General features: G+C 44.6%; 1 protein-coding gene across 2 annotated transcripts in view; it reads right to left on the bottom strand.

Moving 5' to 3' along the window:
• SLC66A3 (solute carrier family 66 member 3) overlaps window positions 1-26,403 on the bottom strand; it is a 27,208-nt gene continuing 805 nt past the window's right edge. Inside the window, exons 2-7 of one of the 2 annotated variants that reach the window (XM_050951029.1) lie at window positions 10,795-10,877; window positions 10,650-10,719; window positions 8,672-8,729; window positions 7,627-7,747; window positions 5,623-5,664; window positions 1-3,687 (exon numbers count right to left, since the gene is read on the bottom strand). In XM_050951029.1, coding sequence (XP_050806986.1) covers window positions 3,599-3,687; window positions 5,623-5,664; window positions 7,627-7,747; window positions 8,672-8,729; window positions 10,650-10,719; window positions 10,795-10,877 — 463 coding nt within the window. In that variant the 3' untranslated portion in view covers window positions 1-3,598. The remainder of the gene's footprint in view (window positions 3,688-5,622; window positions 5,665-7,626; window positions 7,748-8,671; window positions 8,730-10,649; window positions 10,720-10,794; window positions 10,878-26,403) is intronic. The other variant, XM_050951031.1, reaches the window with a different exon arrangement.

Here is a 26,403-nt window from a genome sequence, read left to right as displayed (position 1 = left end):
TCATAAAAGTTGCTTTTTTTATTGCAGAAATGGGACATTTTATTAAAAATCCAGTGTAAGATGTCTAATATATTAACAAAAATAGCTGAAAATGACATTTTTCTTGTGCCACTATAGAACAGGAAAACTGATGCTTCTTTACACATTTAAGTTTGTTTTATGCAGTTTTTACCTAGTAGGAAAAGATTTTTTAAATGCTTTTTTAAATAGTCACACTTTGCACAGCCAACAGAGAAACTTTTGAAAATTTGTACAGACTGTTTAAAGCTAAAAATCTACCTTTGCATTTGCTCCATTAAGTCAATGCCAAGTAATTGATTTTGAAATATAATGAAAGGCATTAAAAATACCTGTAGGGTTGGCAAAAAATACTTTAATATTATGAATTTACTGTAATTTATGGAACTGGGGGTCCTGATCCTGCAATCTGATCTGTGGAAGCAGACCCTCAGGCTCACATTGAAGGTACATGGGTTTACTTCTGTGGATCTAATTGCTGGATTAATGCCTATGATTTCACACACTGGGGTGAAATCCTGATCTTGTTGAATTAAATGGGACCAGGCCTTCATCCCCTAGTGATCGATAGACTAAATCAATAACGGTGTAGAAGCTCTTTTGAAAAGAGGATGCTTTTCTACCTGAAGAATGTAATTTTGGGAGAAAACAAGGCAAGCTACATGTCAGAATAATATATAACAATTGCTGGTTGGAAACATTGTAGTATTAATTCCCACCAGACAAATGTCACAAGTCACTGCTAATAATTATGCAAACATCTCTCTTTTAATAAACCTGATATTTTGCTGTACTACAAAGCACATTATGAGTGGAATGTAAAAGTAAAACCTCAAGTACATCATTTGCATCTTACAACCCAGAAAACTTGCAGAACCATATAGCAGAAGGAATTACATCAGATTCTGTTAGAAAGTAGGTGAGCCCATATGAGAGAGAGTTTGCCTGTGGTTGTGTAATGTCCTGCACCGAGGTGAGTCATCAGCAGTGGCGATCGAACCTGGCATCATTGGGATCTTAAAACAGAAGCCTCTAGTGCCTGAGCTCTATGTTCGCTAAGACTGTAGCAGACTCCTTGAGCTGGAGTACTGGCCCTTTAAAAAGGAGCAGGCCTAATCCACCTGTGCCTGGATAACTGCCTTCTAATGGGACTGGAGAGACGACACCTGGTCTATAAAATGAGTCTGGCAGAAGTTTGGAAAAGGAGACAATAAGAGGCAGCTGGTAGAAAGTCCCTACAGTGAGAGTGAGCTGCTGCAGTTCCCCAAGGAAGCAGTAGTGAAGAGCTGATGAAGGAAGGGAGCTGGTAAAAGCTCAGGGCCAGAGAGGAGCAGAAAAAATTTACCCGCTGAGTTTGAGCCAAGGGAGAAGGTAAATCCAGACAGGCCAGTGTTCCAGTCAGGGAGCTGGGAAAGCTCTGGGCCAGGAGACCAGTAGAAGGAAGTTTGCTTGCTGACTCTTTGAGCTTGGTGGGGAGGAAGGGTCAAGGGACTAATCCTGAGCTGGGGGAAAACCCAGGGTTGGACTCAGAATTTAAGCCCAGGATGGGTGGTCCTTAGTTATCTTGCACTTTCATTAAGCCAAGGGTGGGTGGACACTTCATTTGTGGTGGGAGGAAGGGAGAGGGTTAGCTAGAGGACAATGGGGAGAATGCTGAGCACCCCCTGCTCTGATCAAAGAGGGAGGCTGAAGAAGAGCCTAGCTTTTGTATTCTGGTGATGGATTATACTTTGTGACTTCGGGGGTATTTTGAAGCATTTACACTAATAAATTAGATTACAACCAGGGCATTATTGGACTAAAGAGTGAAGGTAGAGTTTGAAGAACCTTAGGATGGAGAAACGGATGTTGGTGCACCTGCAGGGCCACTGCTAACCAGGAGAGGACATCCCAGAGGAACCTGATTTGTTACGCATTAACCTCTCTGTGTAGCTCAGCCATTACTAGAGGGCAGCTGAACACCCACCGAATGAGAATGGGTTAGAGATGAAGGACTGAAAGGTCCATAAAAGGTTAATAGGTGCACTTCTGCTTTTATCTCAATAAAGATGGGTTAGTCAGAAACAGCTGACTTATGAGTGTTTTGTATGATGATATAAGCTTTTTAATTGGATGAAAGGAGCATTTGATATATTCACTATGGGTGTGGCAAACTTAGCTTGCTCTGATACTACAGATGAATTACAAATTTAGGGCCAGATTTTCAGTTGGCTTCCTTCTTTGCAGACTCCATTGGTAGTTAGATATCTAACTACAGACCTGTTTGTAAAAAAAGATAGGCATCTACTAATGAGTTGTAATCATACAGTTGCAAAAAGAAAATCAAAATAATTTGGAGATACAAAACTATGCCTTTATAAGTGAAGAAAACTGCTGAAAAGATTACCCTTAATCTGTAAAGAACTGGAGTGTTACAAGAACTACTCCTGGGGGAATTCTGTACCACTGCGCAATGCAGAATTTGCGTAGAATTACTGTTCTATGCAGAATTTCTTTCCCCTGCAGAATTAGCACTGCAGAGCCCCACTAGACCTGGCAGAGCCCAGCTCACAAATAGAAGACACTGCCAGGGGGACAGGAATGGAGCTGGAGGGTTCTCAGCAGCTGCAGTTCCCAGCATGCCCTGAAGGAAGGAGGTGGTGTATGGAGTTTCTTGTATGAGTCTGGAATCCAGCATCAAGCTGTTTCTCTCTCTGGATCTCTGGAGGGTAGGGAGTGTGGGTTTCTGGATTGGGGGCCCTGCGACTGGACTCTGAGGAGAGAGATGTGAGTGTCTGGGTCATGCATGTCTGGCCCTGCAGCTGGGTCCTGGGGGGATAGGGAGTGCAAGTGTCTGGACCAGGGTGGTGCCCTGGCCCTGGGGGTGGGGGGGTGGTGGTGCGGGTTTCTGGCTCTGGGGGTGGGGGGGGTTGATATTTGGGCTGGTGGGTGCCCCCACTGGGCTCTGGTGGAGAGGAGTGCAGATGTCTGGGCTGAGGGGAGTTGTATGGGGGTGTCTGGCCCTGTGGCTGGGCTCGGAGGTGGAGGGGGCAGAGAAACGGAAACTGGGTTGTCATAGGGGTTTTTTAACTCTCTACTCCTGGGAGAATCTTTTTTGTCATCTTTATTGGTACTGACATAGTTGCTGACAGGTATTTTGAAATAAATTACCAAAATAATTGAAACCGGCGTGATTATATAGTGTTATTTTAACAAATAAAATATGCAGAATTTTTAAAATATTGTGCACAGAATTTTTAGGCACAGAATTCCCCCAGGAATAAAAACCATAGGAATCTACATAGTACAAAATATGGAAGAAGAAGAAGAAGGGGAAAAAAAAAAAACCCCCAGAGAAAATATCAGTTACCACTGAAACCCATTTTAAATGACCAATAAAATTTACTTCTAATAAAATATGCTTTAAGTAGTAGTAATCGTAATAAAACATAAGCAACATTGTACTTAATCTTTTAAGGGATAATATGAGGCAGGTGGCATACAGAAGGCTGCCTGGACATGGAAGTCTCTTGTTCAGGTTCTACTGTATTTTTTGGTCCAAAGTGTTTGACATATGTTGCAGCTGGAGAGAAGCTGTCATCTAATCAGTCTTTTCAGTCTTCCGGTAACGCAATATTGTGGCTGTGACCCATATATTAAGAACCAGCATGATTATGAAACGGACTAGAACTAAGAAGGAGAAAAACATTCAATTAATAAAATGTCATAAGCAGGAATGCTAACATTAACTGCTGCCATTTCCACAGGATACAATAACTTGTTCACAAAGTTTTACTAATGTACATTCTGAACAGTTTACCTTCCACAGCTCCTTAATGGACTGCCTCAAAATACTGTGTTAAGGAACCCGTTTGTCAGACATCAGAAATTCTGAAAATAATTTCTAGGTTTGTGTTTTGTTGGGGGGGAGGGGAGAGGGGAAATGAATTCGGCAGCTGTATCCTCACCTGCTGAATGGTGATTTGTTAAGTAATACCCAGAATTATTTAAAAAATAAATACATCTATATTCCTTAATGTAAATCTGCTTCTTTGAATTACTTTGATATTAAAAATGAACTTACCCTGTATGGCAAGCTTAATAAATCTGGTTTAAATTCACACAATGTATACCTATTTTTTTCATCACCTGCATCTAACAGGAGCATATAAACATATGTAATATTCTATTTAAATAACTCTATTAAGTTCAGGCTTGTGAGGTATTTTTTTCTAACAGTAAACATTTATTGGTAATTGACAGAGTTTAATAGGCAAAAATCTGACACAAACTTGAAAGAAACAATGAGATTTTCTTAATGTCTTGATTACCTTAAGATTTTTTTTTTTTTGAAGTAAGGCTACAAAAACTATTTGAAAAATCAAAGAAGCAGTTTTTATTCACCCAACACTGCACATGTGTATTTATCCCATTTGTTCCATTTTAGGAAATGAAACAATATAGTGAAATATACAAAAAAAAAAAAAACTTTTCTAAAAGCTGGTGATATTTATAAATACACTATACCGCATACCACTAAATATGGAGTAACCAAGAACAATAAGGGAAAAAACAGTGTGAGCTTTCAACCCTCAAACAGTTGACAGGCCACATTTCTGTTTTAAGTCCAAATGTCACTGCTCCCATCTGTTTTTCATTGCGCTACATTTTGGTGCAGTTTATGGGTACTAATGTCCTTTTAAAATTCACTCTGGTTAATACGATGGAGCAGTTTTCCTTAACTCATTCTGGTAAAACATCGAAAATACTGACTTACTCGTTTCCATTGTCTAAAACTACTTTCTACCATGTGAAAATTTAGTCATTTTCCACTGACATTTTGGATTCTACTTCTTTGAGCAGTTGAAATGCCAACAACAGGCAGGGTCACTTTCCCAAATGCACTGTTTTTTGTCGTGTCTGTCTCTTCTCCCCCCCCCCCACGGTAAAAGGCTAATTTTAAACATCCCTTAGTTTTATAATGAATTTATTCTGTCTAACATGCCCATCACATGGTATCTGAATTCCATGTGTTAGCCAATCTCTTACTTGACTGCACTTGTTGGTGACAGCATGACAGCAATCTACATTACTTTCAGCCAAACCTAAGTTTCATTATTCATGTACCTCCTTCAAATTTTAAACTAGTACAAATAATTTAAATAGTTTTACAGTTCTTGAATAGGGGTAGTTTTTTCTAAATACACAAGTCTACCAGTGAGAGAGAAGCAGCTGTTTCTGATATCTAATCCATTTGGGAAAAGTCACTACTCAATTACCATGTGTTCCAACAGAAAAGGGATTTTTGTTTTTCCTTTACGCAGGCATTTCCAAATCTATTTTTTCTCTGAGGAAAAGCTGCCTTTTAAACTGCCAACATTCTCTATGATGAACACATCGATTTTTCTTCCCATCGTCTTCCCCATGGGTGTTAAATTCCTAGCCGTAATAATAGCCCTGTGCTGTTTCCTCAGCAGTAATCCAGTTCCCTTGCTAGAATAACCACTCAGCTACATAGTTTATTCTACTGAGAACCAGATATCTGCTCACAAAACAAGACAGGCTGCTGTTATCTTTGGATAGCGAGACAGTGAAGAAATGAAGACAATTTCGTATATTACTCACCCATAAGATCATTTGTGGTCATTAAAGTTGTAACTATTCTTGCTGTAAATTAAAGGAATTGTGGTTAGTATGCCAAGGAAGATCTGCTGATGCATCCAACTACTAAAAACAATGAAACCTCTGCTTTGCAGTTAAGAGAAAAATCAAGCAAAAAAATACCATACAAATATCCGCATCTTAAATGTACCCCCCACTTACTTTAGCCTCAACAATGAAGCCCCAACCCTGAGCTCGCTTTTTCTTTTCTTTTTTTTTTTTCTTTTTACGAGTTCATTTGAAAGTAATAAAACAAAATGATGATATAGTTGGAACTTTTCTAAATTTTCAAATGGAAAAATGTTGCCACCAGGTAAGCCGTAGCAAAAGCTTATTGCTTCTCTTACTACTTATTTACCATTTTCTTCTCTCTTTTGGTGGCTGATCTCAGTCGTTCAGCTAGCTATGAATTTCTATATCAAATTGCCAGTTAAAAACTAGAGCAAAATTTCACCAGTTTACAGTATTGGAGAATTTATATATGCCCATATGTCTCTGTCCATGTCTCACTTACGCTATCCACAAGATTAATTCCCTCCACTGCAGGAATTTCTGAGTGAAATTCCATGGGCCTGTATAACGCTTGAGGTCAGACTAGATGATCATAATGGTCTCTTCTGGCCTTAAATCTTTTGATCAATATCGTGTCTCACAATGGAAGTGATTTGACACAATATCTCTATTATAAAATATTTTAGTAAGTTAAAAACAAATTGAGTAAAGATCAGAAGCTATCGCAGTAATTTTCTAAAAGAGTTAAATACAAGGCATAATTGCAAAAGACAATTCTAATTAACAGTTGTAGCAGGCCCTTTTGTATGAACTGCGACCAGGAGTTGGCTAGAATAACTAACCTACACACCAGAACCTTATACAAGTTATTGCCTGGATTTAGGAACATGCTTAAGTTCATTCCTATTCATGACATGACTTAATGTTTAGCAAATGTTTCTAAATGTTTTCCTGAATTAGTGCTATGTCTTTAAGATTATTGGTGAAAAATGGCTTGAGATCCTTTAAGACAAGAGAGCTTTTTTTCTAATGAAATACAGAATTATAGGTAAATCCATGTATTTAAATGAAGAAAAATGTGTGATTTTTGGCTCCATATTATGTTTGATCAGTGATGTTCCAATACTGTCAATTATCTGGTATTACAGTAATTAACTAATGGAAAGTACTAGGATGTTAAGTTGTGAGGACAAAATAAGAAGACAATTGCAATGCACATCAGCTACAAATTTTGATATTTTTCTAGCCTGGATTTTCATTATTTTTAAGGACTGAGACCCTTTCTGCATAAAAGTAACAGATGAAATATCATGCATAAAAGAACCTGTTCTCTTAAAGAAAGATAACATTCAAATCTGGTCAAACAATTAAACGTAGGGCAATGTCCTGACTAGGCTGAAGTCAATGGCAAAACTCCCATTGGTTTCAATAGGGTCAGGATTTCACCCTCACTTTTAGACAATACACTGGACCCTCGCTATACGCAGGATTTCGGATCCATGCACGGTACCACATTAAAGCAGGGACCGCATTAAAATGAATTGCAATTAAAATACACCGCTACCTCAGTATAAAGCCACCCAATATAACACGAATTTGGATATAACGCGGTAAAGCAGCACTCCGGGGGGCAGGGCTGCACGCTCCGGTGGATCAAAGCAAGTTCAATATAACACAGTTTCACCTATAACATGGTAAGATTTTTTTGGCTCCCAAGGACAGCATTATATCGAGGTAGAGGTGCATTTAAATTTGGCATCTATGGCCGCAACCATGTTATATGCGAATTTGCGCTATATAGATGCATATTCTAGCGAGGATCCGGTGTACCCTGGGGAAGATTCAGATTTACTATGGGTTTGACAAGGCCTCTTGCTGCAGATACAGATACGTTAGGAATAGTAAAGGCTTTGCAGCAGTCACTTTATTATACAAAGCTCAATGCATGTTGCTTACTTGCACATGTGTATGCAGACATACTCCAGGTCAAGGCACTCACTTGTCCGGAATCTCTTGTCTGCCACAGACACCGCAGCTGAGCAAATTTACTTGCTGCACTGATTAACGTACACAAATTCTGCAGAAAAGGATACCAAAAAAAGAAAAGGACAGCTGTTTCTAGTTCCATCTAATAAGAAAGTATTTAGCTTAGGCCTAATATGTATACTTTACTTTTTTTTTTTTAAGTAGAAATACTTTTGACATTTAAAAAAATGCCTTCATTAGTTGCATCCCAAACATTACAGAATCTTACTAAGAAACTATGAAACAAAGTGAAACCGACCAGAAACCAATTGGTCTAGTTTTGTGGTACAGGCTCTAAGCAAAATATAAAACGTGAACTGTAACAATTACTGCATTTGGTGACTGCAACTTAAAAAACAAAAGTTACTTATAAACTATGTGTGCTCCATGGGGTAGTGGAATGTTCTCAAACTATTAATAGAGATGAGAGACAAAGCAGTACTTGGAAACTGCTCATTCACAGCTCATAAGCGTTCATTTTCAAAACACCTTCCAGAATAAATTATAAAATACAGTGGAACCCTGTTTACCTGATCTAACTGGGACCGGGGCCAGATCGGATCATCAAAAATTCAGATAATCAGGAGAATGGACAAAGAGCTTTCTATCCATTATTTTAAGATGCAGAGTTGCTTTTAAACTAGCTGACCCCTCTGGGAAAAGCATCTTATCTACTTACAAAATACATAAACCCTTATTTCTTGTAAACAATGTTTTGTTCATTTATTAACAAGAAAACTAACATGAGTTTTTAACAAGCTGTCAGCCTGAGCCCTGCCAGCCGGGCTGAAGCATCAATTTCCCATATTCCTCTGCATGTGCTGGTGGTTATACGGAGAGCCGGATAAAGGCAGTTCAGATAAATGGGATTCTACTGTATATAAAAAGAACTAAAATTGTTTTTCACTGATAAATGGAGCTATGAATGGGATGACACATATATGGGGACACTTGCAACTTAAGAGCTACCACTTACCATGGCCAGGTCTATTATCCATTTCTGTAGAGTTAGAAAGTACCATCCTCCCACAAATCTTACCTTGGGTTAAGTTTCATAATGCTTAGAATTATGTGGACACCTGAAAACTTACGAATCTTCAGGTCAGGATATTAGCTATGTTTTCCTAATCTCACTGAAAATAGAAGATACTCTTGCTCAAACAGTTTCTATAGAGAAAATATAATGTTGTAAAACAGTTTTGAGTAAAACAAAGTTAATCGGATCAGCAGTGGTCCCAGGATAGCTCTAGAAGGAAGCAGAGGTGTGAAGCATGTCAGCACTTTATTAGCAATCACTGTACCTCCCAGAGGCTAATTCGAAAGATGGAGCCCTTGTGGCAGGGTCCTGGAGACAACAGAGCGGTCCTCATACACTCCCCTTCCCGGGGGGATGTTGGAACTGAGGGCTGAATTTTCACCAATGCCTTGTCAGCTCTAGGAAATTGACTGGAATAGCTATTTAAGAATAAACTAGTCTGTAATAGCGATTGTAAAATAGCTCCCTGTGTGGACATTACTCTGGAATAAAAGTCACTCTATTCTGGAATAATTACTTCCGTCACAAACCTGGAACTTTGATTCTGCAAACATTTAGGCACATGCTTAACTTTAAACACATTGGTAGTCCTCTTGAAATCAATCAGGCTATTCATGTGAATAAAGTCACATACACCTCTACCCCGATATAACGCTGTCCTCGGGAGCCAAAACATCTTACCGTGTTATATCGAACTTGCTTTGATCCGCTGGAGCACGCAGCTCCCCCTCCCCCCGGAGCACTGCTTTACCACATTATATCCAAATTCATGTTATATCGGGGTAGAGGTGTACCTGGTTAAGGTTCAGGACCATAATTTTCAATATTTTATAGCAGTTTTGTAAAATTCAAATAAGTTGCTCTATCAGTAGCAGCATCTTAAAAATCCACTGTGTTGTAATTTATTTATTACAAATTTTAATCTAATGTTGCAATAGCACAAGTCTGCAGGTTGCAGCAGGGAGAAATTAACAAGACTGTTTTACTGCTGCTATTCAAAACCCTAGGAATAGTAGTGAAATTGTCAAGAATAATGTCCACCCTTAAAGCGGCAGCAAATGGCAGCACTGGTTACCTACGTGTGAGGAGGAGCCAAACAACAAAAAAAAATGTGAGGTGCAGGGTAGCAGAAACCCACCCATCCGCTGCCCTGCAGGATCCTGCCAGGAGACTCTGAGAGAGGAGCACTACAGAGCTTCCCCAACAGCAGCAGCCAGAAGACTTGGAGCTCTTGGCGGGGAAGATAATAAAAACCCAGGACTAAACCATCTCTCTTTCTGCCCTCCAGAATATAGAGTGGGTGGAGTTTCACATGTAACACATACCTGCAGACTGAAGCTGTTAGGAAAGATGGAGCCCAAAGACAGTATGCTGGTGTAAATCCCAGCCCTCTCCCCTTCTGCAGCAGCAGAAATGGCAGGGTAGTCACCTTCTCAGCAGTCACGACTGCCGGTGGTTCTCCCACCCTCATTTTTCACGTTATCACGGGTGGGTGTCTGATAATTTTCTCAAGCCCTGCTCCAAAGCGTCCAGTGCCAAAGGTAAACTCAAAGCTGTACATCTTTTCAAAGGAGCTTCTAAAAGTCACTGTGTGTATGAGCCACAGTTGACGTAATGTGTGTAAAAGAGTTACAAGAAGCTTCATATTTTCCACTGTACGTATCTGACACAAATGTAAATTATGAATTAGTCTCATTCCTCCTCAGTTGTGGGGCCTGTAAAATCAGTTACCAATGTAGTTTATGCTGGATAAAGGGTTTTACTGGGATCTAAGAAAGTTGCATGAAAATAAGAAATGCACATTAAAAGGTAGCTGAATATGGTTTTCAATGGCACTAGGAGATAAAATGCTTAGTCTTCTGTCTAAGAACTGCCAGAAGTGCTGTGTAAACAGAAACAAGTAGACATCAAAGGATACATGACTATGTAAGGCAAAGTTTGCTTCATGTTGCCACTGTAATGCAGAACAAAGAGCAGGAGAATGACATCTGAAAGAAAAGTTCAGTCATTACAGATGGGAAGTCAGCGACAAGGTAGAATATAAAACAAGAAAAAAGTATTACCTTGTGCAATTAGGATGGGGTACTCCAGATAAGTCTCTAGGGGGTAACTGTAGTAACTCTGGTATCTTAGAAACACAAGGAAGCTAAAAGAGAACAAAATTGAACAGTTTGTTTGCCCACGGAGACTATAACAAAATAGGTTCATTGATAATTTCATTTTAAATACCTGTCTGTTGTGGGAGTGCCCAAATGCCACAAGCAGAATTCGGGTCCCATTGTGCAAACTGTACATTCAGGTAGACAAAGTCCTAGGCCTGAAGATCTTGCAGTCTATTTCAATATATACGTGAACTGACAACATGTATAGATTGGCCAACACTTTCACACAAAGGTCTCAATGACCGTGTCTGAAAGGTTTAGTTCAAACAGTTGCTATTTACAAGAGAAGGAAAAGAAGTTCTCAATTTTTTATAATAATCCTACCTACGATGTTCCAAATTTAAAAAGAGGTAATAAAATTTGTTTAAAAAAGCTGAATAACTGCAGACTCCTAGTACCTTGAAGTGGAAAATATATACTAAACCATCCAGAGCATCTCACTGTCAGTGCAGGATTGTGCATTTCATTTCCTACTGGATCTTTATGAGTGTGGTAAAAAATCTAGTTTTAAAAGTCCCAAGCAATGGTACTTCTACTACTTCTCTTGCAAGACTACACCATACCGTAACAGATCTTTGTCAGAAAGTTTTCCCTGACATCAGGTTAAACTTTCACAAAAAAATATCATATTAACTCCCGGGCTTCTGTAAATATCTAAACTCTGGGCCACCAAGAAGAAATCAAATGCCATAGTCAAGGAGAGGAACTGTAGGACAGAGCTCCAGCTTCAGTACCTCCTGATCTCAAATGTAGCAGTATGGAGCAGGGAGAGAGGCAGTTCCCTGGGTAACTGGCTCCTAAACCATTTAAGACTTAACACTAACACCTGAACTCCAGCTGAAAGTTTATTAGACACTAGGGCAACTTTCTTACAGATAAACTAGGAAAGTACAATTTAGATGGGGCTACTATAAGGTGGGTGCGTAACTGGCTGGATAACCGTACTCAGAGAGTAGTTGTTAATGGCTCCCAATCCTGCTGGAAAGGTATAACAAGTGGGGTTCCGCAGGGGTCTGTTTTGGGACCGGTTCTGTTCAATATCTTCATCAACGATTTAGATGTTGGCATAGAAAGTACGCTTATTAAGTTTGCGGACGATACCAAACTGGGAGGGATTGCAACTGCTTTGGAGGACAGGGTCAAAATTCAAAATGATCTGGACAAATTGGAGAAATGGTCTGAGGTAAACCGAATGAAGTTCAATAAAGATAAATGCAAAGTGCTCCACTTAGGAAGGAACAATCAGTTTCACACATACAGAATGGGAAGAGACTGTCTAGGAAGGAGTATGGCAGAAAGAGATCTAGGGGTCATAGTGGACCACAAGCTTATTATGAGTCAACAGTGTGATACTGTTGCAAAAAAAGCAAACATGATTCTGGGATGCATTAACAGGTGTGTTGTAAACAAGACACGAGAAGTCATTCTTCCGCTTTACTCTGCGCTGGTTAGGCCTCAACTGGAGTATTGTGTCCAGTTCTGGGCACCGCATTTCAAGAAAGATGTGGAGAAATTGGAGAGGGTCCAGAGAAGAGCAACAAGAATGATTAAAGGTCTTGAGAACATGACCTATGAAGGAAGGCTGAAGGAATTGGGTTTGTTTAGTTTGGAAAAGAGAAGACTGAGAGGGGACATGATAGCAGTTTTCAGGTATCTAAAAGGGTGTCATCAGGAGGAGGGAGAAAACTTGTTCACCTTAGCCTCCAATGATAGAACAAGAAGCAATGGGCTTAAACTGCAGCAAGGGAGATTTAGATTGGACATTAGGAAAAAGTTCCTAACTGTCAGGGTAGTTAAACACTGGAATAGATTGCCTAGGGAAGTTGTGGAATCTCCATCTCTGGAGTCAAGGTAATTAAATCAGGTGACTTTACAGGTAGAAGGACACAAGAAACAGTGCCAATGAACTTTCAAAATAAAAAACTGTTTAAAACATTCCCAAAATAATTTACCTGTAAAACACATGGAAGGAGCAGAATCTATGTTGTGGTGGTATGTAGTATAAAATGTATTGGCATTTGTTTGAACTCACTTGCATGTGTGGCTTCTCCAGGCCAATCCCAAATGTTGCCCATAAAACCTTAATACCACACAACATGCAGTTGCAGCTATTAAAACAAATTATAATTAAAAAATAAAAATCACAACCACACAACATCATGTATTCCTTGTACGCGTAATGTTTTAAATTTTGGCACCACCTTCTCATTGGTATTGACAGCTAATGCAAGGTTCTATTCTGAAAAGTACCACTGTGAGATGGGATTGTGTAGCTTTGTGTGTGTTTCTGACTTGCTGATCATATCTGCTCAGTTCACAAATAAATGATATTTTCTAATTGCCAGTCCTGCTAACTCACCCAGGGCTGGCTGGCTAGGATGTTTCCATATAATTCATGCATCAGTACCAGTAATAATTCTGTAGGTCAAACAATCTCTTAGTCATATGCTAGGAGAAAGAGGTGAGAGGACATAAATTTGATCCTGCAATTGGTATCTAATTAACTTACTTGTTCTAAGCTATATTAGATCTGCAGGGCTAATGAGTAAAAAGCAGTGCTTACTCCTCCAGAAAGACCCTGATCCTCGGGATACTGAAGTGAGTGTGTAGCATGAAGTCAACAAGGATTGTGCAAGTGCATAAAGTTACATGCGTGCTTACAGCTTTGCAAAACTGGACCAGTCAGCAACTATGACCCTGAACAGACCAAGATGTGTAAAGAGAAAAGATGCCATTTTTATATAGTTAATCTTCAAACTAAAACTACATTTCTAGCAAAGCTGGGAGAGTTGGCAATGTATATGCAGTCAGCTGTTCCTAGCAACTTCACACAAGGGGAACACTTCATACTTTGCAAATGAAAGTCACCATAGTTTTTCTCTCTACCACGCACTGACATGCAGGAACACACACCATTTGTTTTGGTTAGAAACAAACCTATTTATAGGAGGGGTTCCTAACAAGTAAGGATTAATTTACTGCAGGGTTACTAGAGCTTAACAGTTGAACTGTTCATTTGATAGGCGTTGTGTTTTTCTTTAAGAGGACTAAATATGACACCTCTGGGGTGGGGAGAAGCCTGTTTAAGTAGTATGGTTACTTATGACACAGCAAGCAGATAATACTATTTATATAATGACCCAGTATACAGCTCAAGTCAAACAATGCCTCTTCTTAATTCCTTTGGATAGGAAGAAATAGTAGCAAGTGAGTGAACAGTCATTAACTCAAGCAATGCAGCAACACTCATCTTGTAATGCACAAAATACAATTCAGCATGCTAATATGGTGCATCTGATTAAAAATAACTTGGGTGCATTCAGTTATAACCAACCACAAGATAGGATACAATACCACTGTCAGTTCTAAAAGGGTGTATTGTACAAACCCGTGTTTTGAATATTTGAAATGTTAGTTAGTTCCTTTTTATTCAACATATTTAAAATAGATTTTTATTTTTTAATTATAATTTGTTTTAATAGCTGCAACTGCATAATACTTTGCATTCCCACAGCTCCTTCTACACAATACTCTTTAAAAAGATGTTCTACAAACTTTTTGAGGATGGTCCTGTGAGATAGGTAAGAAATTTTATCCCCATTCTAGATGAGAAAACTGAGGAGAGAAATCAGGTTGCACAAAGCTACAGGTGAAGCCAGGGAGAGAGCAATGAACTGAACTGTGGTCTTGTGACACCAAGCCTTCTGTCTTAATAACAGCACCATTCTTCCATTCAAGCCTACAACATGCTGGTAAATATTTTACTGAATGCTGTCTATGATTTACATCCAAATAACAGTTATTCTATTATGGAATTCTCAGCTAGCCACTTAGGGACAGATGCTGCAAATTGGTGCCATCCAAGACATACAAAGTGGCCAATTCAGGAGACAATTGAGGCTACTCTGGACTGGTCTACATTGCAAAGGAGGCAAATAATGTCCTTTATTATTTGTAGTGCAACTGCAGCAGTGGCTGATGCCTCTCACAAGAGATAGAGACAGATCCTGTCACAAGGAGTTCACAATCCAGAGTTCAGACACCACACAAATGAGGATGAGAACAGCTGAGAGGGTAGAACAGGGTGTAGTTGGGCAGGATTACATATATAAGATCAACTTTTTTAAGATTCCTCTTTAAGAGTTGCTTAACACTCCAGTCCTACTCTGAACTTTAATAATAATAATACATTTGATTCTTGTAGGTTTCATAGCAGAATTGAGTTTCTAAGAGTGATTGGATTGAAGGTAGAGGCTTGGTTCAGAGATCTTTATGTAGGCTGCAATTTACCAATGACTTTACTCTCAAACATAATCCAAAAATTGTGACTCTAGTTCAGCAGGTCTAAACATCAGTGCATGAATTCCTTCTATATAAAGCACTGGCAGTAAAGAGCAGCAGCACCTGTATGACTGAGTCTGTCAGCTTGGAAATCATTATTACTTCTTGCAAGTGCTTGTGATGAGAATAGCACTAGAGCAGCTGCATGCACTTTACAAAGTTGAGCAAACTTATTGCAAAAAGGGAACATACAATTCTCTGCTTATTATTTGTATGATAGTAGCACCCAGAGGTGCCAGTCAGGATTGGGGGCATCACTGTGCTGTGTAAACACAAATCAAAAAGACAGTTTCTTCCCCAAAGAGTTTACAGTCTAAATTAAGACAGGATGCAACAGCTGCTGGAGAAAGATAATTGAGTGAGTGGGGGATAGTGGATAAAGGGGACAACAGTAGGAAGGTCAAGTTACATAGACTAACTCCATAAATAGGTTTTCAAGTCAAGGCTTTTTAAAATAAGCCTGCAAGGATGAATCAATAACCTTGATTGATTACCATTCCCTGGGGGAATCTTGGCATTATCAGGAGGTCAAAACTGCTATCCCTGAGCACTAACTGTTGACTAACATTTAAGGTAAGTCATATGAGCCTGGGTCAAAATCGGTTTACTTTTAAGCACACACATACAACGTCTATTGGATCTTTGTTACAGCAAATAATGTTTTTCATAAGAGGTTAATTGTTTGAATATTCTTGTCTTCTTACTGTAGGGATTGATCCTGGCTGGCAAACCACCAGATAGTTAATCCCTGCAACCCCCCGTTACCCCCCCCTGATCATAAGACCAGGCAAGTACAGCACTACATGCCTGAGTAAAATGAAAAACATAGCACGTCACGCTTGCAAGCAGCGGGTAAAAAGCAGAAAAATAAGGGAAATCCTCCGCCAGTAAGAAACAAGTAAACAAGGCTGTGATTCATGCTGATTCATGCTGACAATGTAACCAGAAAGAATAAAAGGGCTGCCACGCCGGCTAACGGGGCGCCTTCCTGAGCAAACAAGCTGTCTGTGTCTGGTTCCTTCCCGCATCTTACAAGTACAGATTTTTAATTTAAGAAAGCAGCACTCCATTTCCAACTGAAGTCGGGCAAGCTTAGGGTAGCCAGCCTCCTGTGCTGGGGCCTATTTTAAGAATGAAACCCAGGTCAAGGACTATCCCATTTCACTTAAAACACGCTTTCTGGGGAATGGAAACTTCTAAAACATTTGCTGAAAGTACATGAGGCACCAGCCCGTTCTGCGGCCTGGAGCGGAAGGTGCAGCGTTTCTCCGCCAGGGAGGCTGGAAAGTTGCTGCACGTTGAAGCTGGGGGGAGCGATGCTAGTTGTCGGCGGGCTACGGGAAGGCGCCGCCTTCTCCACAAGGGTCCATGAGCTGGGCGCGCATCCCTCCTTGTGCTCACAGCCAGAACCCGCCCTCAGTAAACTTCAGCCTGGGGAGTAACCCGTGCTCAGGCGTGTGAGGCCGGCCGGGCCCAAGGGGAGCGGGCAAAGCGTGGCGAGCTCCCCGTGCTAAGGAGTCCCCCGGGCCCAGGCCGGCAGCAAAGGCGGGGCCTGGCCCCCGGCTCCGTCTTACCCGCTCAGCTCCAGCAGCAGGCTCTCCGGGCTGAGGCCGCGCGCCGAGCGGGCAGCCAGCACGGCCACCACTGCGGCAGCTTGAGCACCATGCACACGAGCAGGGTGCTCCAGTTGGCCAGGGCCAGCAGCGCCTCCATCGCGCCGCGCCGCCCCGCGCTCGGTCCCCGGGGCGCGGCGCTTCGCTTCCCTTCCCTTCCGCTGGCAGGCGCCGCGGGCCAGCCCGAGCCCGGCCGGGGCGGGGAGCCACGCCGCAAATCCGGAACGGGAGCGGGGAGCAGCATTGTCTCTGGGGCGGGGGGAGCTGTGGGGACTGGGGGGACGGAACTCTGGGGGGGAGGGTGAGGGGGAGGACGGCACGCCCTGGGGGGGGGATTGCTGTGGGACTGGGGGGACGGCACCCTGGGGGGGGTGCTGTGGGATAGGGGGGGACGGCACTCCCTGGGGGGGAGGGTGCTGTGGGACTAGGGGAGGGCGGCAGTGCATCGGGGGGGTGCTGTGGGACTGAGGGAACGGCACTCCCTCGGGGGGGGTGCTGTGGGACTGGGGGGGCAGCACTCCCTCGGGGGGGGTGCTGTGGGACTGGGGGGAGCGGCACTCCCTCGGGGGGGGTGCTGTGGGACTAGGGGAGGGTGGCAGTGCATCGGGGGGGTGCTGTGGGACTGAGAGAACGGCACTCCCTCGGGGGGGGTGCTGTGGGACTGGGGGGGCAGCACTCCTCGGGGGGGGTGCTGTGGGACTGGGGGGAGCGGCACTCCCTCGGGGGGGGTGCTGTGGGACTGGGGGGGGCGGCACTGCCTCGGAGGGGGGCTGTGGGACGGGGGGACAGCAATGCCTGGGGGGGGCCTGTGGGATTGGGGAGCCCTATCTCCCAGCCCTGGCACGGACTGGGTGAGAGGGGCTATGGCATAGGCAGGGGCAGCTCCAGGCCCCAACACACCAAGCGCGTGCTTGGGGCGGCAAGCTGCGGAGGGCACTCTGCCGGTCACGACAGGGGCAACAGCCAGGCTGCCTTCGGCGGCTTGCCTGCAGGAGGTCCGCTGGTCCCGCAACTTCGGTGGACCTCCCGCAGTCGTGCCTGTGGGAGGTCCAGAAGCCGCAGGACCAGCGGACCCTCCGCAGGCAAGCCGCCGAAGGCAGCCTGCCTGCCGTGCTTGGGGCAGCGAAATGCCTAGAGCCGCCCCTGGGCACAGGGGAGCTCTCTGGGACAGATACTGGCAGGGACGTTGCACTGGAGGGCCTTGAGGGCTCCCCTCCCACCTAGGGTTGCCAACTTTCCTTGCACAAAGGGAACACCACAGCCCTGCCCCTTCTCCGAGGCCCTGCTCCCTCCACCCCCCTGCCTTTGTCACTCTCCACCCCGATCACTCACTTTCACTGGGCTGGCTCAGGGGTCTGGGAGGGGGTGAGGGCTCCAGCTAGGGGTGCAGGGTCTGGGGTGGGGTCAGAAATGAGAGTTTCAGTGTGGGGAGGGGGCTCCGGGGTAGGGCAGGGGGTTGGGATAGGAGAGAGGGTGATGGCTCCGGCTCAGGGTGTGGGCTGTGGGGTGAGACCAGGGATGAGGGATTTGGGATGCAAGAGGGGGCTCTGGGCTGAGGGGTTCAGAGCATAGGAGGGGGCTCTGGGCTGAGGCAGCGGGTTGGAGTGTGAGTTCCACGGTGGGGACAGAAATTCGGGGTTCAGAGTGTAGGAGGTGGTTCTGGGCTGGAGGAGGGGTTAGGATGTGTGTGTTGAGGGGGGGCTCTGATGTGGGGCCAGGGATGAGGGCTTTGGGGTGCCAGAGGATACTCTGGGCTGGGATAGAGGGGTTTGGAGGGCGAGGGGAGTTAGGAGTGCAGGCTCCGGGTGGTGCTTATCTCAAACAGCTCCCAGAAGCAGTGACATGTCCTTTCTCTGGCTCCTAGGCCAAGGCTTGACCAGGTGGCTCTGCATGCTGACCCATCTGTAGGCGCCTCCCCCACAGCTCCCATTGGCCGCTGCTTCCCGGGAGCTGTGTGGAGCAGAGGCTAGCAGGGAGCCTGCCAGTGCCGCAGTTAGAGTGACCAGATGTCCCGATAAAATTGGGACTGTCCCAGTATTTAGTTGTTTGTCCCATGTCGGTCGGGATGCCATTTGTCCCGATATTTTGCACTCCGTTTTTGTTTTTTGCTTCAGCAGCGGCCCCCTTCCCATGCATCCCGATATTTTGTTCTTGTCATCTGGTCACCCTAGCCACAGTCAACGGCCTGGTCAGCAATGCTGACCAGAGCTGCCAGGATCCCTTTTCGACCGGGTGTTCTGTTTAAAAACTAGACATCTGGTCACCCTAGTCCCAGCCCCAGCATGGATGGGGACGGGGAGGATGGTGCACTGGAGAGCCCTGGCTTGAAGCACAAATGGCCGGGGGGGGAGGAGGAGGAGTTTGCACTAGAGCTCTGGCTCCTACCACAGATTGCGAGAGGGGGAGATGTTACCCTGAGTGCCCTGACCCTCAGCTCCAGCATGGATAGGGTGTAGTGCACTGGAGGGAGAGTATTTTGTGCTTCTGTGTGTCTGGGGCCTAGGCTCCTTCCAGCCTCTGACTTTTCCAACAGCAAAAAAGCAGCTGGCACTGAACTCCTGTTTAGAAGCTGGGGGAGGCTGTGAGCAGTGAGCACGGCAAGCCCTGAGCACAAAAACAGGGCAAGGCCAGGCTTGGGGCTACAACTCAGCAGCATGGAGCCCCTGAAGCTTAGCTGGGAGAGATTCAGATTGTTCTTAGGAGAATGAAGGAGGCAAACCCAGGGCAGCAGGAGGTAACTATCATAAACCTAGTCCCAGATTTGGACCTTAGCGTCCAAAATATGGGGGTAGCATGAAAACCTCCAAGCTTAGTTACCAGCTTGGACCTGGTAAAGCTGCCACCACCCAAAAAAATTAGTGTTTTGGGGCACTCTGGTCCCCCAAAAACCTTCCCTGGGGACCCCAAGACCCAAATCCCTTGAGTCTCACAACAAAGGGAAATAATCCTTTCCCTTCCCCCCTCCAGGTGTTCCTGGAGAGATACACAGACACAAGCTCTGTGAATCTAAACAGAGGAATCCCCCTCTCCGTTCCCAGTCCTGGAAACAAAAAGTACTTCCTTTTCCTCACCCAGAGGGAATGCAAAATCAGGCTAGTAAATCAACACACACAGATCTCCCCCTGATTTCTTCCTCCCCAATTCCCTGGTGAGTACAGACTCAATTCCCTGAAGTAAAGAAAAACTCCAACAGGTCTTAAAAAGAAAGCTTTATAAAAAAGAAAGAAAAATACATACAAATGGTTCTCTCTGTATTAAGGGACAAATACAGGGTCAATTGCTTAAAAGAATATTGAATAAACAGCCTTATTCAAAAAGAATACAAATCAAAGCACTCCAGCACTATATTCATGTAAAAAAAAAAGAAACCATATAACTTACTATCTGATCTTTTGTCCTTACACTTAGAAACAGAAGATTAGAAAAGAGACAGAAAACTACTTCTCAAAGCTCGAGAGAGCAGGAAGACCAGAAGAACAAAGACTCCACACAAACTTCCCTCCACCCAAATTGAAAAATCCGTTTCCTGATTGGTCCTCTGGTCAGGGTCAGGCTTCAGGTGAAAGAGACATTAACCCTTAGCTATCTGTTTATGACACGCCCCCCAAATTGCAGACAGTGGGGAAGCTCACTGGCGGCGATTTCCTTCTAGAACTTTAAAATAAACAGATTAATACAACACATGCACCTTTACATATACCACTAAGTATATAACTAACAGACTTCTACATTTTAAGAACACTTTTTAACTACTGAATTCTGGGAAACTCTCACGGGAGAGTGCATCAAACTTGTTAGAAGTCCTAGATGTGATGTGTTGAATTTCAAAATCAAAATCTTGGAGAGCTAAACTCCAACGAAGAAGTTTCTTGTTGTTCCCCTTGGCAGTATGAAGCCACTTTAGTGCAGCATGGTCAGTTTGTAGTTGGAACCGCCGTCCCCAAACATATGGGCGTAGCTTTTCCAGGGCGTACACAATGGCATAGCATTCCTTTTCACTGACTGACCAGTGACTTTCCCTCTCAGACAGTTTCTTGCTGAGAAACACGACAGGATGGAAGTTGTGATCTGTTGCTTCCTGCATGAGCACTGCTCCTATACCACGCTCAGATGCATCTGTGGTTACTAGGAATGGCTTGTCAAAGTCCGGGGCCCTGAGCACAGGGTCAGACATGAGCGTTGCCTTAAGTTGGGTAAAGGCCTTTTGACACTCATCAGTCCACTTAACTGCATTTGGCTGGGTCTTTTTGGTCAGGTCGGTCAGTGGGCAGCGATTTGGCTGTAGTGTGGTACAAATCGCCTGTAGTATCCGGCCAAGCCTAAGAAGGATTGGACCTGCTTCTTGACTTTGGGACAGGCCACTTTTGGATAGCATCCACCTTGGCCTGTAGGGGGTTTATGGTTCCTCGACCCACCTGGTGCCCAGGTAAGTCACTCTGTTTTGGCCTATTTGACACTTTTGGCCTTAACAGTTAGTCCTGCCTGCCTGATGCGCTCAAAGACCTTTTCCAGGTGTAGTAGGTGTTCGGCCAGGAGTCTGAAAAAATGGCCACATCATCGAGGTAGGCAACTGCAAATTCTCCCAGTCCAGCTAGTAGACCATCTACCAGCCTCTGGAAGGTGGCGGGTGCATTTCGAAGGCCGAAAGGAAGGACATTGAAATCATACACCCCGCATGGGTGACGAATGCTGACCTCTCCTTGGCAGGTTCATCTAGCGGTACTTGCCAGTACCCCTTGGTTAAGTCTATTGTAGAGATGAACTGGGCACGTCCCAACTTCTCCAATAGCTCATCGGTACGTGGCATTGGATAGTTGTCCGGACGAGTTACAGCATTTAGCTTACGGTAGTCCACGCAAAAGCGTATTTCCCCATCTGGTTTGGGTACCAGAACCACTGGAGATGCCCATGCACTGGTAGATGAGCGGATTATACCCATCTGTAGCATGTTCTGGATCTCCCGTTCTATAGCAGCTTGGGCATGAGGAGACACCCGGTAGGGTGGGGTTCTGATTGGGTGAGCATTACCTGTATCAATGGAGTGGTATGCCCGTTCAGTCCGTCCTGGGGTGGCTGAGAACAATGGGGCGAAGCTAGTGCACAGCTCCTTGATTTGTCGCCGCTGCAGACGTTCCAGGGTGGTTGAGAGGTTCACCTCTTCCACGCCACCGTCTTTTTTCCCGTCGTAGTAGACACCGTCAGGCCACTCAGCATCATCTCCCTGGACTGTAAACTGACAAACCTGTAAGTCTCTGGAATAGAAAGGCTTGAGAGAATTAACATGGTACACTTTAGGCTTTAGTGAGGAATTGGGAAATGCTATGAGGTAGTTTACAGCTCCCAGGCGCTCTTGGACCGTGAATGGCCCTTCCCATGATGCTTCCATCTTATGGGCCTGTTGCGCCTTCAAGACCATAACCTGGTCTCCTACCTTGAAGGAACGTTCTCTGGCATGTCTGTCATACCAGGCCTTTTGCTCTTCCTGAGCATCCTTTAGGTTCTCTCTAGCAAGGGCTAAAGAGTGTCGGAGGGTGCTTTGTAGGTTGCTTACAAAGTCCAGAATGTTAGTTCCTGGAGAAGGCGTAAACCCCTCCCATTGCTGCTTCACCAACTGTAATGGCCCTTAACCTCGTGACCATACACAAGTTCAAACGGTGAAAACCCTAAACTGGGATGTGGTACAGCCCTGTAGGCAAACAGCAACTGCTGCAACACTAGGTCCCAATTATTGGAGAATTCGTTGATGAATTTTCGTATCATGGCCCCCAAAGTTCCATTGAACCTTTCCACCAGGCCATTGGTTTGATGGTGGTACGGGGTGGCAACCAAGTGATTCACCCCATGAGTTTCCCACAGTTTTTCCATGGTCCCTGCCAGGAAATTAGACCCTGAATCTGTAAGGATGTCAGAGGGCCAACCTACCCTGGCAAAGATGTCTGTTAGGGCCAGGCACACAGTGTTAGCCCTGGTGTTGCCTAGAGCTACTGCTTCTGGCCATCGGGTAGCAAAGTCCACTAAAGTCAGTACGTACTGCTTTCCTCTGGGCGTCTTTTTGGGAAAGGGCCCAGAATATCCACAGCTACTCGCTGAAATGGGACCTCAATTATGGGGAGTGGCTGGAGAGGGGCCTTGACCTGGTCTTGAGGCTTTCCCACTCTTTGGCATACCTCACAAGACCGGACATACTTGGCAACGTCCTTGCCCATCCCCTCCCAGTGGAAGGACTTCCCCAACCGGTCCTTGGTTCTGTTCACCCAGCATGGCCACTGGGATGATCATGGGCTAAGCTTAAGAGCTTCCCCGGTACTTAGTTGGAACCACCAACTGTTTTTGCGGCTGCCATTCTTCCCGGTGTCCACCAGAAAGAATTTCCTTGTATAAAAGTCCTTGGTCTATAACAAACCCGGGATCGATTAGAAGAGCTGAGAGGCGGTGGGGTGCTCCGTGCCGCCGCCCAAGCTTTCTGAAGGCTGTCATCTGCTTCCTGCTCAGTCTGGAACTGTCCCTTGAGGCTGGGGTCACCAGTTCTTCCTCAGACTGTGGACTTGGGCTTGGTCCCTCTGGAAGCGATGTAGGTGATGGGGTTGTTTCCGTTGCTGGTGAACCGCTCTCCGCTGGTGCACCTGAGGGTATTTCAGGCTCTGGCTGAGCCTTTTGGGTATGGCTGTCTGTTGCTTCTGCCAGTTTTGGCTCGCTGGCGCCCTCTGGCGTTGAGTTTGAAGATGTGGTTGCACTTGCTGGTGCTGGTTGCTGTTCCAGTTCCGGGCCTGGGACTGGAGGTGCTGTGGCTGTTTCAGGTTGGCATGGAATCCGGGTCCACTACCTCTGTCTGGGTCTCTGGTAACACAGACGGGGCCTCTGTGGACGGTCTCAGGAACAGGAATGGGTCTGGAAGCTTGCCTGGTTTGGCTACGTGTAACCATTCCCACTCTCTTGGCCCGCCTCACCTGGTTGGCCAAGTCTTCCCCCAGTAGCATGGGGATAGGATAATATGATGCATAGACTGCAAAAGTCCACATTCCTGACCAGCCTTTGTACTGGACAGGCAGTTGAGCTGTAGGCAAGTCTACAGCTTGTGACATGAAGGGGTAAATTGTAACTTTGGCCTTTGGGTTGATGAATTTGGGGTCAACGAAGGATTGGTGGATAGCTGACACTTGTGCCCCCGTGTCTCTCCACGCAGTAACCTTCTTTCCGCCCACTCTCAAATTTCCCTTCGCTCCAAGGGTATTTGAGAGGCATCCGGGCCTGGGGATCTTTGGTGTGATGGTGGTGTAATGAATTGCACTCGCATGGTGTTCTTGGACAGTTGGCCTTGATATGTCCCAGTTCATTACACTTAAAGCATCTTCCATCTGATGGGTCACTGGGCCGAGGTGAGTTACTGGAGACTGGTGAGGTGGAAGGGTAGGGTGTCTGTGGCTTTACTTGGGTGGTATGTGGGGTCTTTGGCTGTCCTCGGTTGTAGGGTTTATGGTCTGTGTGCCCCCTGGGGTAATCGTTCCCCTTGACAGTAGCTTTCTTGCTTTCTGCCAGTTCCATCCATTTGGCTCCAATCTCCCGCCTCAGCGATATTTTGGGTTTTCCATCTTGTATGTACCGTGTGATGTCTTCAGGAACACCATCCAAGAACTGCTCCATTTGTATGAGGAGGTTCAGTTCTTCCAAGGTTGAAATTGTGTTCCTGTTATCCAGGCCTCATAGTTTTTTGCAATGTAGTAGGCGTGTTTGGGAAATGACACCTCTGGTTTCCACTTTTGGGTTCTGAAGCGCCGACGGGCATGATCTGGGGTTATCCCCATTCTGTATCTGGCCTTGGTTGAAAAAGTTTATAGTCATTCATTTGCTGCTTAGGCATTTCAGCTGCCACCTCTGCTAAAGGTCCACTGAGCTGTGACCTCAATTCTACCATGTACTGGTCTTCGGGATGCTGTACCCAAGACAGGCTCTTTCAAAATTTTCCAAGAAGGCCTCGGTGTCATCACCTGCCTTGTAGGTGGGAAATTTCCTGTGCTGTGGAGCAATAATTGGCGCCGGGTTGTTAGGGTTGGTTTTGTTTTGCTTAGCATTTTCTAATTCCATGGTCCTGTCGGTGGGCTTCCCTCTGGAGTTCCATCTGTTTTGGGCTTGCTTCTTTGGCTGCTTTGCTTCTTTTGTAGGCTGCCTCTCTTTCTCTTTCTTTCAGCTCCATCTCTTTGTGGTTTTTTTCCAGTTGTCGCCTGTGTTCAGCTTCTTTGATTTGTTCTTCGGCCTCAATTTTTGCCTTAGAAGTCATGGGTTCCTGTTTTCTTGTGGGGGCCCTCCGGTGTTTATCTTCTGAACTGCAGGTCTCTGTTGCCTCCTGAAGTCTGCCTAGCAACAGTGCTTTTTCCCTTTCTCTCTCTAGCTAATTTTCAATGAAAGTAAACCAGAAAAACCACTTTATTTGCATGATATAGTGCTGGTACTGCCTCCTAATGGGAGTGCTATTGTGTGACAAAAGACCCTTAACAGTCTCTAATGGCTTCTTGCTTAACATGCAAGCCACAAACTGCCAGAGAGAGCAGAAAAAAAAAATCTCTGGTTCCCTTTTAAAACCAACTGTTTCTCTCTGCTAAAAAGCCCTTAGCAGAGAAAAGAAAAAATATAATATTCCTACTGGCTTCTGGATTCTGTCTCTATCCCACCGCTGCCACCATGTCATAACCTTAGTCCCAGATTTGGACCTTAGCGTCCAAAATATGGGGGTTAGCATGAAAACCTCCAAGCTTAGTTACCAGCTTGGACCTGGTACCTGCTGCCACCACCCAAAAAAATTAGAGTGTTTTGGGGCACTCTGGTCCCCCTGAAAAACCTTCCCTGGGGACCCCAAGACCCAATCCCTTGAGTCTCACAACAAAGGGAAATAATCCTTTTTCCCTCCCCCCTCCAGGTGCTCCTGGAGAGATACACAGACAAAGCTCTGTGAATCTAACAGAGGGATCTCCCTCCTCTCCGTTCAATCCTGGAAACAAAAGTACTTTCCTATTCCCCCAGAGGGAATGCAAAATCAGGCTAGCAATCCAACACACACAGATCTCCCCCTGATTTCTTCCTCCCACCAATTCCCTGGTGAGTACAGACTCAATTCCCAAGTTCCCCAATAAAGAAAAACTCCAACAGGTCTTAAAAGAAAGCTTTATATAAAAGAAAGAAAAATACATACAAATGGTCTCTCTGTATTAAGATGACAAATACAGGGTCAATTGCTTAAAAGAATATTGAATAAACAGCCTTATTCAAAAAGAATACAATCAAAGCACTCCAGCACTTATATTCATGCAAATACCAAAAAAAGAAACCATAAACACTATCTGATCTCTTTGTCCTTACACTTAGAAACAGAAGATTAGAAAGCAGAAATAGAACTCTCTCATCTCCAAGAGAGCAGAAAGGCAGAAGACAGAAACAAAGACTCAGACACAAACTTCCCTCCACCCAGAGTTGAAAAAATCCGGTTTCCTGATTGGTCCTCTGGTCAGGTGCTTCAGGTGAGAAGAGACATTAACCCTTAGCTATCTGTTTATGACACAAGACC

Source organism: Gopherus flavomarginatus, chromosome 4, assembly GCF_025201925.1.
Source record: "Gopherus flavomarginatus isolate rGopFla2 chromosome 4, rGopFla2.mat.asm, whole genome shotgun sequence".
In the NCBI taxonomy this organism is placed as follows: domain Eukaryota; kingdom Metazoa; phylum Chordata; order Testudines; family Testudinidae; genus Gopherus; species Gopherus flavomarginatus.
This window is presented reverse-complemented; position numbering and strand designations above follow the sequence as displayed.